The 12,545-nt window shown below is 37.9% G+C and overlaps 4 protein-coding genes across 7 annotated transcripts; all 4 read left to right on the top strand.

The window, feature by feature from the left end:
• Nucleotides 1–167: 167 nt before the first annotated feature.
• Nucleotides 168–2,968, top strand: MGP4 (Nucleotide-diphospho-sugar transferase family protein). 2 transcript variants are annotated; one of them, NM_178948.3, is made up of 4 exons: nucleotides 168–864; nucleotides 1,384–1,545; nucleotides 1,630–1,845; nucleotides 2,378–2,968. In NM_178948.3, the coding sequence occupies exons 1-4, from the start codon at nucleotides 373–375 to the stop codon at nucleotides 2,588–2,590; spliced, it is 1,083 nt and encodes a 360-aa protein (NP_849279.1). In that variant the 5' UTR covers nucleotides 168–372; the 3' UTR covers nucleotides 2,591–2,968. The 2 variants fall into 2 exon arrangements, with proteins under 2 accessions (NP_849279.1, NP_567211.1); NM_116352.3 differs by having other exon boundaries at nucleotides 1,630–2,397.
• Nucleotides 2,969–3,168: 200 nt separating this feature from the next.
• Nucleotides 3,169–8,373, top strand: AT4G01210 (glycosyl transferase family 1 protein). Its single transcript, NM_116351.7, has 14 exons — nucleotides 3,169–4,111; nucleotides 4,201–4,287; nucleotides 4,378–4,487; nucleotides 4,771–4,821; nucleotides 5,003–5,174; nucleotides 5,293–5,577; nucleotides 5,685–5,888; nucleotides 5,989–6,474; nucleotides 6,561–6,770; nucleotides 6,866–7,054; nucleotides 7,144–7,307; nucleotides 7,404–7,553; nucleotides 7,649–7,727; nucleotides 7,828–8,373. Exons 1-14 carry the CDS (start codon nucleotides 3,659–3,661, stop codon nucleotides 8,281–8,283), a joined length of 3,096 nt encoding a protein of 1,031 aa, NP_192030.4. The 5' UTR covers nucleotides 3,169–3,658; the 3' UTR covers nucleotides 8,284–8,373.
• A 21-nt stretch (nucleotides 8,374–8,394) lies between these two features.
• AT4G01200 (Calcium-dependent lipid-binding (CaLB domain) family protein) lies at nucleotides 8,395–9,510 on the top strand. Its single transcript, NM_116350.3, has one exon. It carries the CDS (start codon nucleotides 8,486–8,488, stop codon nucleotides 9,236–9,238), a length of 753 nt encoding a protein of 250 aa, NP_192029.1. The 5' UTR covers nucleotides 8,395–8,485; the 3' UTR covers nucleotides 9,239–9,510.
• A 107-nt stretch (nucleotides 9,511–9,617) lies between these two features.
• On the top strand, nucleotides 9,618–11,886 carry PIPK10 (phosphatidylinositol phosphate kinase 10; the record flags this gene model as incomplete). 3 transcript variants are annotated; one of them, NM_001340305.1, is made up of 10 exons in its annotated part: nucleotides 9,642–9,757; nucleotides 9,850–10,008; nucleotides 10,098–10,260; nucleotides 10,358–10,468; nucleotides 10,549–10,736; nucleotides 10,830–10,921; nucleotides 11,011–11,058; nucleotides 11,152–11,247; nucleotides 11,331–11,439; nucleotides 11,531–11,810. In NM_001340305.1, the coding sequence occupies 9 exons, from the start codon at nucleotides 9,860–9,862 to the stop codon at nucleotides 11,808–11,810; spliced, it is 1,236 nt and encodes a 411-aa protein (NP_001329152.1). The 3 variants fall into 3 exon arrangements, with proteins under 3 accessions (NP_001329151.1, NP_001329152.1, NP_192028.1); NM_001340304.1 differs by having other exon boundaries at nucleotides 9,618–10,008; nucleotides 11,531–11,886; NM_116349.1 differs by lacking the exon at nucleotides 9,642–9,757 and having other exon boundaries at nucleotides 9,890–10,008.
• Nucleotides 11,887–12,545: the final 659 nt, after the last annotated feature.

Raw genomic sequence — 12,545 nt, 5'->3', positions numbered from 1 at the left:
TATTTTTTCTTTAGCTAAGATAGCAACAAATCACACAAAAAACAACCCTTTAACGAACAAAACAAAAAAAAGAACACATTTGAATGGGCTTAACTTCAATGTTTCAAGCCCAATAGACACCGACAGATCCAACATTACAACCCGATTTTAAAACGGGTAAACAAATAATAAACACTTCCCAATCGCCATTGTTACTCTGTTTTGAGATCTCCCTCCACGCACATATCATCAGATCTACACTTCCCACTCAAAATTTTCCAGAATTCCCAAATTCTTCTCTGTATATTTCCTCTAACACTCTCGAATTCACTCCCTAACTTGTGATTTAAAACAAGTCTTCTCAAATTTTGTTCATCTCCAGCTACAAAAAAAATGGCGCAGCAAAAGTTCCTTCACCAGCGACCAATCCAAAACCCATTCACAAACCCATTCTCTTCTTCTCCTCTTTCCACTTCTTCAATCTCAAATCGTCCAATCTCTCTACTCAGCCGCAACGGTCTCCTCCTCCTTCTCGCTCTCCTCGTTATCCTCGGCGTATTCTTACCCTGGGCAGGATCTCCTTTATTCCCGTCTCCAAACAAACTCTCTCCTTCTCAATCCAAATGGCGCGACTATTCCCTCCCTCAAGCTGTCAAATTCGTAGCTAAGAACGGGACTGTGATCGTATGCGCCGTTAGCTATCCTTACTTGCCGTTTCTCAACAATTGGTTGATTAGTGTTTCTAGACAGAAGCATCAGGATCAAGTTCTCGTCATCGCTGAGGATTACGCTACTCTCTACAAAGTTAACGAGAAATGGCCTGGTCACGCCGTTCTCATTCCTCCGGCGCTCGATTCTCAGACCGCTCACAAATTCGGTTCTCAGGTATAATACATCTACACAGAGTTTTCATCTTCTCGATCCAATTTTATCTCTAGCTTCCAGTTCATGAAATCTAGCTGAAAAATGGCTTTGAAATCTGAGAATCCATACTTAGTTTTGATCAGTGATTCACTTATCTTGAATGTTCGTTGATTAGCTTGTTTAGTCCCTGAGGTTTCGGTTTTAAGCTGTGTTTTGGCTGATCACATGAATAACAAAAGATAGTGAACTTGTGGTTAATATATATGCTTAAGAGCTTCTATTGCAATGGAATCGATTGTTTAAACTAACTTCTCGTATGCATATCTTGAATGTTCGTTGATTAGCTTGTTTAGTCCCTGAGGTTTCGGTTTTGAGCTGTGTTTTTGTACATCCATGGCTGATCTTATGAATAACAAAAGATAGTGAACTTGTGGATCTAGTAGCAGCAGCCATTTTTCCCCTGTTTCTGTATGTGATACTATATATGCTAAGAGCTTGTATTACAATGGAATCGATTGTTTAAACTAATTTCTTGTATAGGGATTCTTCAATTTCACAGCACGGAGGCCGCAACATCTCTTGGAAATTTTGGAGTTAGGTTACAATGTTATGTACAACGATGTTGATATGGTTTGGTTGCAAGATCCGTTTCAGTATTTAGAGGGAAAGCACGATGCTTACTTCATGGATGATATGACTGCAGTATGTATATTTTTTTCTCAGACATCTTCTTCATTGATGGTATTTGGATTAGTGTACTTATTATTGTCTTGATTATGTTGTCAGATTAAGCCTTTGGATCACTCTCATGATTTACCACCTCCGGGTAAAAAAGGAAGGACTTATATTTGTAGCTGTATGATTTTCTTGCGTCCCACTAATGGCGCAAAACTTCTCATGAAGAAATGGATCGAGGAGCTTGAAACGCAACCTTGGTCCAGAGCTAAGAAAGCAAATGATCAGCCTGGTTTTAACTGGGCACTTAACAAAACAGCTAATCAGGTATGTTCTTTCTTCCTAGTTCCACAGTAAAACAGTAACTTCTCTTCTCTGTAAATTGGTCTCAATAAGTAGTTACTACACAATTGGTGAATTCAATGAAATTCTAGCGTAAAATCTCAAAAGACTGAAGCTTTTGCTACGCCGAGAGAGGTTCCGCTTTATCTAACCGTAGCTACTCAAGCTTTTAATCAACTCTGTAATCTACTTATGAATGTTTAGTTACGATAAGCTTTTTTGGCACACACATGGCTGATCTTATGAATAACAAAAGATAGTGAACTTGTGGATGTAGTAGTAGCAGCCATTTTTACCCTGTTTCTGTATGTAATAATATATATGTTAAGAGCTTGTATTGCAATGGAATCGATTGTTTAAACTATTTTCAGAGGAATTTTATGACATCAAAGTTTAAAATCTCAAAAGACTGAACCTTTTAGTACTCACTCCTACGAATGTTGTTTCAATTCGAGAGGTAATTTGATTTGGTTTGAATTCATTCTTCAACTCTTTTTGTATTATCTCTGTTCTACAGGTGGATATGTACTTGCTTTCGCAGGCAGCTTTCCCAACAGGAGGATTGTATTTCAAGAACAAAACATGGGTTAAAGAAACAAAGGGAAAACATGCGATAATCCACAATAACTACATAGTCGGTTTTGAGAAGAAGATCAAACGTTTCCGTGACTTTAATCTATGGCTAGTCGATGATCATGCTTCCGAGTCTCCTTTAGGGAAATTAGAGTAAATTCCAATGGCAGAAAAAGATTTTTTGTCGCTCCATCTTTCTTCTTGTTATTGGAATATTCAGGCTGCAGAAAGGAAGAAAGATCCATCGAGTAAATTCTTTTACATTTTTTGGGGGTCTTTAAAGTCATGTGAAGAGGTGTTGTTATTGGCTAATTCAATACGAGTTGAGTTGAATTTGGTAATGTAGACTACTAGAATTGGTATTGGGTCTGAAATTTCTTAAATAATCGAAACAAATACTGACAGCTAGCATATGAATACGAGGGTCCACAAGAGTATTAAACATATTTATTTTGAATTATAGTTGGGTGTTATTTCCACACTTTATAACATGTGACTAATTTTACAATCTAATAGACCTTTTGGAGGATGCTGCTTATGTAAGATTTACCGTAAATGATAAACATAAATTAAATACGCTCTTTGACGTCCCATTGTTTGGTCACACACACTCTAGACTTTTCATTCATTCGTGTGTTACTCAAATCTATTTATTCCCAGATCTGATATATATATTTATTGCAATTACTAAATCCCAATTTCCATAAATAATGATTTCTATGTAACTCGTTCCATAAATTAAATTATGCGTCTAAGTTGTAACATATAATAAAAGGATAATATATTTTTCAGTCACACCAAAAAAAAAATTGATAAGAAAGAAAAAAAAAGAGTGAAAATTAGAAAGACAGAGAAGCAAAGATTCTTGCTCCCTGCGAATCCGCAGCTGCTTCGAAACGCAAATCCGATTTGTAGTCTCCTTTGATTCTTCCATTGACGATACAGCTTCTCTTTCTCTCTTCTCTCTGCTTACTTTGCTTTTTACTAAGCTCACAAGAATCTACGCATCTGTACTGTTATTATGCTGATGCTCTCTACTTAATCATCACCACCGCACGCAGTTCGAGATTTCTGGAATTTTCTGTGTCGGATGCGTTTGAGATTCATCGAATCTACTTGGTTATAGATTGGAAATTTAGGTGGGGATTTGAGTTGCTTAGCTTGTGGTAGGTTACATTTTCTTGTTTGAGATTCAGTGAATCTCTCCAGAGTTGCATGTATAGAAATGGGTTCTTTGGAATCTGGGATTCCGACGAAGCGAGATAACGGCGGCGTAAGAGGTGGAAGACAGCAACAACAGCAACAGCAACAGCAACAGTTCTTCTTGCAGAGAAACAGATCGAGACTCTCCAGATTCTTTCTATTGAAGAGTTTTAATTACCTCCTATGGATTTCTATAATTTGTGTCTTCTTCTTCTTCGCTGTGCTGTTCCAGATGTTTTTGCCGGGTTTGGTGATTGATAAATCGGATAAACCATGGATTAGTAAGGAGATTTTGCCACCTGATTTGGTTGGTTTTAGGGAGAAAGGGTTTTTGGATTTTGGTGATGATGTTAGAATTGAGCCCACCAAGCTTCTGATGAAATTCCAAAGAGATGCTCATGGTTTTAATTTTACATCTTCTTCTCTCAATACCACTCTGCAGCGTTTTGGATTCAGAAAGCCTAAGCTAGCTCTGGTCAGTAGTTTATGATTAGAAAATGAATTGTTCTAATGATGCATTGTGGTTTGTCTTCTTGAGATCTGATGACTTGCATTGTGGTTAAGGTTTTTGGCGATTTGTTAGCTGATCCAGAACAGGTGTTAATGGTGTCTCTCTCCAAGGCACTGCAAGAGGTTGGCTATGCAATTGAGGTATAGTTTTGTTGTTTCTTTTTGCTCTTTTGTTTATTAGTAATATGTATGAAGTTATGATACAACGAAACCTCAAACTTGTCTTGGTAGGTTTACTCGCTTGAAGATGGTCCAGTGAATAGTATTTGGCAGAAAATGGGAGTTCCAGTCACAATACTCAAGCCTAATCAGGAATCGAGTTGTGTTATCGACTGGCTCTCGTATGTCTCGCCTATCCCATGCTATTTGTATTGCTTGGAAACTCTTTGGGAACTAGTAGTAAAGCATGTCTTGATTAATTCAAAACTGGGATATAATCTTGAGGCTATGGTTAATTTGATGTACTCATGTGATTAAGTTTAACTGGAGAATGTGGATCTGAGGTTGATCAAATGCATTATGGCTGCTATTCTTCTAATATTATAGTGCAAACTTAGTTGACTTCACTTGGTCAATGCATTGATTTTTAGTCGTTGATAATTTCTTTTGGTTCTTATCTTGAAGCTATGATGGCATAATTGTGAACTCTCTCCGAGCTAGGAGTATGTTTACTTGGTAAGATTTTCGGTTCTTTAGTATGAATGTAATATAGTTCTGGTTTTGGTTTTTAATCTTGCTATATTGAAATGACAATTTATATATACTGTATACATACTAATATACGCACATATATTTTAACATCTGTGGATTTTTTCCGAAGTTCTTGATAGTTTAAACTATTTTTATTCTTTGACAGCTTCATGCAAGAACCTTTCAAATCTTTGCCTCTTATTTGGGTCATCAATGAAGAAACTCTTGCTGTTCGGTCTAGACAGTACAACTCAACAGGGCAGACTGAACTCCTCACTGACTGGAAAAAGATTTTCAGCCGGGCATCGGTTGTAGTCTTCCATAATTATCTCCTTCCGGTAAGTTTTAGGATTAGAACCACAAAAAAGATATTTTTGTTTCTGCCTTGCAGTAGGTTTCTGGAGTAGTTTTGGTCTTTTGGATATTTATCTTGTTTCACCTTTTTGCTTCATGCAGATACTCTACACCGAGTTTGATGCTGGCAACTTCTATGTGATTCCCGGATCTCCTGAAGAAGTATGTAAAGCAAAGAATCTAGAGTTTCCTCCACAGAAAGATGATGTGGTCATTTCCATTGTGGGAAGTCAGTTCTTGTACAAGGGTCAATGGCTGGAACATGCCCTGCTTCTGCAAGCTCTACGGCCTTTATTTTCGGGCAATTACCTTGAAAGTGATAATTCCCATCTCAAGATCATAGTTTTAGGTGGAGAGACAGCGTCCAACTACAGCGTAGCTATTGAGGTATAACAAGGTCTGCTTTGCTATTGGTAAAATGGTTTGTATTTTTTAAAGATAGAGATTACAAAATCACTAACCTTGTTACTTTTTTTTTTTTTTGAACTTCTTAGACAATTTCCCAGAACTTGACATATCCAAAAGAGGCTGTGAAGCACGTAAGAGTTGCGGGGAATGTTGATAAGATTCTTGAAAGTTCTGATCTTGTTATATATGGATCATTTCTTGAGGAGCAGTCTTTTCCAGAAATTTTGATGAAGGCCATGTCCTTGGGGAAACCTATAGTTGCACCAGACCTCTTCAACATTAGAAAATATGTATGCTCCTTCTTCCCTTGCATGTGGCTTGACGGAAATGTGTTGTTGCATGTTCTCTGTCCATTTGACTTTCACTGACTGTATTTGCAATATTAAATAGGTTGACGACAGGGTTACTGGGTATCTCTTCCCCAAGCAGAATCTTAAAGTTCTATCGCAAGTTGTGCTTGAAGTGATAACAGAAGGGAAGATATCTCCATTGGCTCAGAAGATTGCCATGATGGGGAAAACAACTGTTAAAAATATGATGGCTCGGGAAACCATAGAAGGTTATGCAGCTCTACTAGAGAATATGCTCAAGTTTTCTTCGGAAGTTGCTTCTCCTAAGGATGTACAAAAAGTTCCTCCAGAACTGAGAGAAGAGTGGAGTTGGCATCCGTTTGAAGCTTTTATGGATACATCGCCTAATAATAGAATAGCAAGAAGTTATGAGTTCTTAGCGAAGGTTGAGGGGCATTGGAATTATACCCCAGGAGAAGCTATGAAATTTGGAGCTGTTAATGATGATTCGTTCGTGTATGAAATTTGGGAAGAAGAGAGATATCTTCAAATGATGAATAGTAAAAAAAGACGAGAAGACGAGGAGGTAAGGTTTAGATGCGAATTTTTGAAATGACGTTCTCATCTCCATTTCCTACATGCCAATTTGATTTGTTTTATGTTATTACGCAGCTGAAAAGCAGAGTCTTGCAGTATCGTGGGACATGGGAAGATGTATATAAAAGCGCCAAAAGGGCAGACCGAAGTAAGAATGATCTACATGAGAGGGATGAAGGGGAGCTGCTAAGAACCGGTCAACCTTTATGCATATATGAACCCTATTTTGGTGAAGGAACCTGGTCGTTTCTACATCAAGATCCCCTCTATCGTGGGGTTGGCCTGGTGAGTTTCCATGTGCAATATAGTGTTTTTGCAACCATAAGATGGTCCAAAGGAGAGAAATTGTTCTCAACTGATTTGAATGTATCATATTGCAGTCAGTTAAAGGACGTAGACCTAGGATGGATGATGTCGATGCATCATCACGTCTTCCGCTTTTCAACAATCCGTACTATCGCGATGCTCTTGGTGACTTTGGAGCTTTTTTTGCAATCTCAAACAAGATTGATCGGTTACACAAGAATTCATGGATTGGGTTTCAGTCCTGGAGAGCGACTGCCAGGAAGGTAAACAACTTTTTCTTATAAAATCCTTCATCCTTTGTATAGTAGAATGCTAAAATTACCCTGTGATGTAATGTGGGACTTTGAAACAGGAATCTTTATCCAAGATTGCTGAAGACGCATTACTTAATGCTATACAAACACGAAAACACGGAGATGCCTTATATTTTTGGGTTCGCATGGACAAAGATCCCAGAAATCCTCTGCAGAAACCCTTTTGGTCGTTCTGTGATGCCATAAATGCTGGGAATTGCAGGTAGAAACACTAGAGATTTTAAATCATAATTTTATAATAATGTTTGAGACTTTGGTCATTTACCTGACTCTTTGCAATTTATGGGCTTGGATCAAGGTTTGCTTACAACGAAACTTTGAAGAAAATGTACAGTATCAAGAACTTGGACTCATTGCCACCAATGCCCGAGGATGGGGATACATGGTCTGTGATGCAGAGCTGGGCATTGCCAACAAGATCCTTCTTAGAGTTTGTCATGTTCTCAAGGTACTTGTTTACCACATTACCCATTGATTGTCTCAGTCTTAGCCTCTTTGGAGAAAGAAGAGTGCTTAAGAGTGTGTTTTCCCATCTGTTTGTAGGATGTTTGTGGATTCACTAGATGCACAGATATATGAAGAGCATCATCGAACAAACCGTTGCTATCTGAGTTTAACCAAAGTAAGAAACTCATTCCTTCATCTGCGAAAGTTCATGTGTTTTTAGATCTAAATCAGATCAGTCCACTTGGGTTTGGATTTATGTGTTCAATTTCTCACAGGACAAGCATTGCTATTCGCGGGTACTAGAGCTTCTGGTGAACGTATGGGCTTACCACAGTGCAAGACGCATTGTCTACATAGATCCTGAGACTGGTTTGATGCAAGAGCAACACAAACAGAAGAACCGGCGAGGGAAAATGTGGGTGAAGTGGTTCGATTACACAACTCTGAAAACAATGGACGAAGATCTAGCTGAAGAAGCCGACTCAGACCGTCGTGTGGGTCACTGGCTATGGCCATGGACTGGCGAGATCGTGTGGCGCGGTACATTAGAGAAAGAGAAGCAAAAGAAGAATTTAGAGAAAGAGGAGAAGAAGAAGAAGAGTCGAGATAAGCTGAGTAGAATGAGAAGTAGAAGTGGTCGTCAGAAAGTGATCGGAAAATATGTAAAACCACCGCCTGAGAACGAAACTGTTACCGGAAATTCCACTTTGTTAAATGTAGTAGACGCATAAAAGAAAACAAATTAAAATTGCTTCTTTTTTTGTTAGGTCACTAATTTGTTTCATTCATTGTTTTTGGAAAGATTACTGTATAAAAGGTCTCAAGTCTCATTCATTCACTCTCCCTCTCTCTTCTCACCTCTCTTCGATTTAACCGACGGCTTAAATTCTCCGGCGGTGGAGCTTCACTGTGAACAACAAAGAAAGAGAGAAGATGGAGGAGACGCAAGTTCTTGAGATCAATCTCATCTCTGCGCAAGGACTTAAAGAACCGACGGGAAAGCTCCGGCGATTGCAGACTTACGCATCCGTCTGGGTTGATTCTTCCAGCAAACTCCGGACTCGAATTGATCGGATCGGCTCTGAGAATCCGATCTGGAACGACAAATTCGTTTTCCAGGTATCGCCGGAGTTTCTATCTAGCGAAACTTCTGGTGTTTCAATCGAGATCTACGCCGTTGGTTACTTGCGAGATCATCTGATCGGAACTGTTCGCTTCCTCGTGAGTAACTTCCTCCCAACCGCCGCCGTGAAAGTTCCATCTCTCGTCGCGCTTCAGATCCGTCGTCCTTCTGGAAAGTTTCACGGCGTTCTTAACATCGCGGCTATGGTGATGGATGCTTCTGAACTTCCAGCTGATTTCTTCAAGTCGGTTCAAGAGATCCGTCGGAGTCGGAAAATGAGAAAGTCTAGATCTGCGGTTAGTTCGTCGGAGAACGGTTCCGCTGACGACGGTGAGAGTTCGAAAGAGAATTCGGTTTGCGGATCGGTTAATTTCTCCGACGACGGTACTGACTCGACGGCGTCTTCTCCGATGCCGTCTCCTCTCAGAGACTGGAACGCTGTTCGAAATTTGGCGGGAAAGAATCACGTGCGATCGTCATCGGACGGCGGAGGATTGATGTGCTGTTTCTTGATGAAATCGTCGGGCATGTTACCACCAAGAAGAAAAATGACGGACGGCTGAGATCTGTTGTCTTGAATTTCCAACGGTTCAGATGTTCCTTTGGTTTTCTAAACCATCGATCTTCGTCACGTGCATCTCTGTCAACGGTTCAGGTCTCCTTATCCCTTACGTCGTCGTTTAGGCAGTTTTGGCGGTTATGAGTGTTAGTTAACAAACAGTTTGGAATTTCTTTAGTTCTAGTTGCTCAAAACATTATATTCAATAATTGTTGTTTCGTTTTTGAACAATTAAAAAATCTTTTTGATATGAAATAGTAATAATTCGTAGATCACAGAAAAAAAGTGTAGTAAAAATTATGTAAAAAGTGAAAAAAAAAAAAACGCGGGAAGTCGTTTATGAAGTTTTGAGGAGATAATTGTTAGTTTAACGGCTGGATTAGTTAAAACCACTAATTACGTCCTACCAGAAATAACAAAATCATCATCTTTTATAAAAAAATCAATCACTCTCTCTTGTCTTCTTCATCTTCTCTGTTTGTGCCTTCCTCTTTATCAGAAATTGCAGCTTGTACGAAAACAGGTAAATCTTCATATACGTAGAGCAATCAAATTTTTAGTTTTAAGGTTTTTTATTAAGTTCATAAATTTATGATTTTGCTATGATCTATTTAGGGTTTAAATTATGGCAAAGTTTACGAGATTGATAACAGCCATGGAGCTGAGAGCCACGGTGGAGAATCGAATTCGATACTCTACAAAACACATTAAACACTTGCCACCTGGCTCAATCACTGAGTTTGATTGGAAGGATTACTGTCCCGTTGGTTTCGGGTACGTACGTAATAACATAGTTTCATGTTTTAAGGTAAAAAAAAGAAGAGAATTGGTTTTTGTAATGTTTTTTTTGTTGTTGTTTGTAGACTTATTCAAGAACTTGAGGGTATAGATCATGATGATTACTTGCTATCCATTTGCACTGATGAGACTCTCAAGAAGATTTCTTCTGGGAAAATTGGAAATGTCTTTCATATTTCCAATGATAACCGTTTTCTCATCAAGATTCTTCGAAAATCCGAAATTAAGGTACCCCAAAATCATCTTAACACAATCTACTTTTAATTTTTTCAAGTGTGTATATATGTTCCATATTGAGTCTTTCATTGAAAACAATCTTGTGAAGGTGACACTAGAGATGCTTCCACGTTACTACAGACATATTAATTATCACAGATCATCACTATTCACAAGGATTTTTGGTGCTCATTCTGTGAAGCCTCTTGGAGGTGTTAAGGTGACAAGGATTATATATATATACCACTCCATTATTAGAGTTTGATCAGCCACTAATTAGTTACTTTTTTGGGGATACAGACATATTTTGCTGTGATGTCAAACATGCTACATTCAACGATCTTTGTGAACAAGCTCTATGATCTTAAAGGTTCTCCGAAAGGTCGATCTAACAAGAAAATTGAAGTGAGAAACACCACTGTTTTGAAGGACATCGATTTCGATTTCTGTTTCTACGTTGATCCTTTGGCGAGACAACGCATCATCAAGTACTATCCCACCCCCACCCCTCTTTCTTTCTACCATCTTGATTCTAGTTACTCAACAATTTATTAAACACAAAAGGGGTCATCTCATTACAGGCAAACAAAGCTAGATTGCGAGCTTTTGGAAGAAGAAGGTATAATGGATTATAGCTTATTGGTTGGTTTACAATCTAAAGGCTCATGTCAAGGTAATGTTTCTTCTCTCTTCTTAGGAGTGCAACTATTTGCATATCGACTTTGAACTTTTCTGATCATAATAATAAATCACTCTTAACAGGTTCACTTGATGGATTGAACCCGGTTTACGGTAGCTTCGCACCTCCAAGTAAAAAATCCTTACCAACATTCTTCATTCTTTTGTTTTATGTTCTTATATACCAAGTCTTCAACATAAATGTCTACCGATTAAATTTTTCAGGCTCGTTCAAAAGCAATAGCACAAAGTCGATGAAGACGGCTTCTAGTTCTCCTGATAGATCTTCTGTAGCAATGTATTCATGCTCTCCCGATAGAGGTAACAATGTAACTTTTTAATCTAATTAATCATAGTACTTAACAAAAATTACAATTTTTATAAACTTATTGTCTTACTAACAGATTCAGTCGAAAACGAAATGTCAATGACTATACAATCAGTGACAAGCAATAGCGCAAGCTCAGAAACAAATATATTAGCCACAACACTCAGTGACCTCTTTCACAATAGGTAAAGCATTATCCTACTCCTATATAACAACATTGCTAGAAATTTCACATCAAAAAAAATATATATATATATCTAACTTTTCTTGTTTCAGCTCAAATATCAATTTTGGGATGAAGATTCCAGCGAGGGCACGGCGAGTGACGAGAGAAACCGGAGAAGAAGAATGGTACAATGTTGTTTTGTATATAGGGATAGTAGACACATTTCAAGACTATGGTATGAAGAAACGCATAGAACATTGTTACAAATCCATTCAATATAACTCAAACTCAATCTCAACCGTCCATCCTAAGATCTACTCTTCTAGATTCCAAGACTTTGTCTCCAACATCTTCCTACCTCACGACGATGATCTCTCTTCGAAATATTGAGTTGTTTGTTATTTTTGATTTCCAAGTGGAATTATTAGAGTGTTAAGAGGTACACTTCTTACGACCCAAGTTGGTGTTGGTGTTTGTTGTCCAAAAAATCCTCTCTTTTCTGACTTCATTGTTGATCGATCAACAAAATGTAGAGAAAAACATGAACTATTAATACACATATATCAAAAATATAAAATACAGAAAAAGACAAAACCCAAAATAAAAAAAACCCAACATTGTTCTTGGTTCAACACAAAAGAAAAAACCAATCAAACCAAGTCAACCCTTTAATTAAAACTTTCAGTTGGAACATATATATCTCTGTTTACTTTGTTTTGTTAATCACAAAGCAGCATTTAGAACACTTACAGAGATTAGTCTTGTATGTCTACATTGTTACTCTCTTTAGATCTCTTAGAGATTAGGTTTAGCCAGTTCAACGTTTTTCTCCTTAATCTCTAAATAATTCTTCTGTTACAACATTACAACATATTTAATATCTTATTATCCTTAACCTAACAACTTTTATACTAAACAAAACAAAGCCATTTCTATTTGGGCTTTACTTATCTTATGGCCCAATTGACTTTTCTTCTTTCTTCTTTTTCACGACGCTTCTTCTTCCTCCTCGTACAACGGGCTTCTTCTTCCTCCATTACTTACTCAAGTATCTTTTCTCTTCATCATCTTCTCATCTTTCTCTTCAAGTTTCTCTTGTATGATATTAAGCAATTAATAGATTCC

This window comes from Arabidopsis thaliana, chromosome 4 (assembly GCF_000001735.4).
Source record: "Arabidopsis thaliana chromosome 4, partial sequence".
In the NCBI taxonomy this organism is placed as follows: Eukaryota; Viridiplantae; Streptophyta; class Magnoliopsida; order Brassicales; family Brassicaceae; genus Arabidopsis; species Arabidopsis thaliana.
Note: the sequence above shows the minus strand (reverse complement) of the source record. Positions and strands in the feature narration are given on the sequence as shown.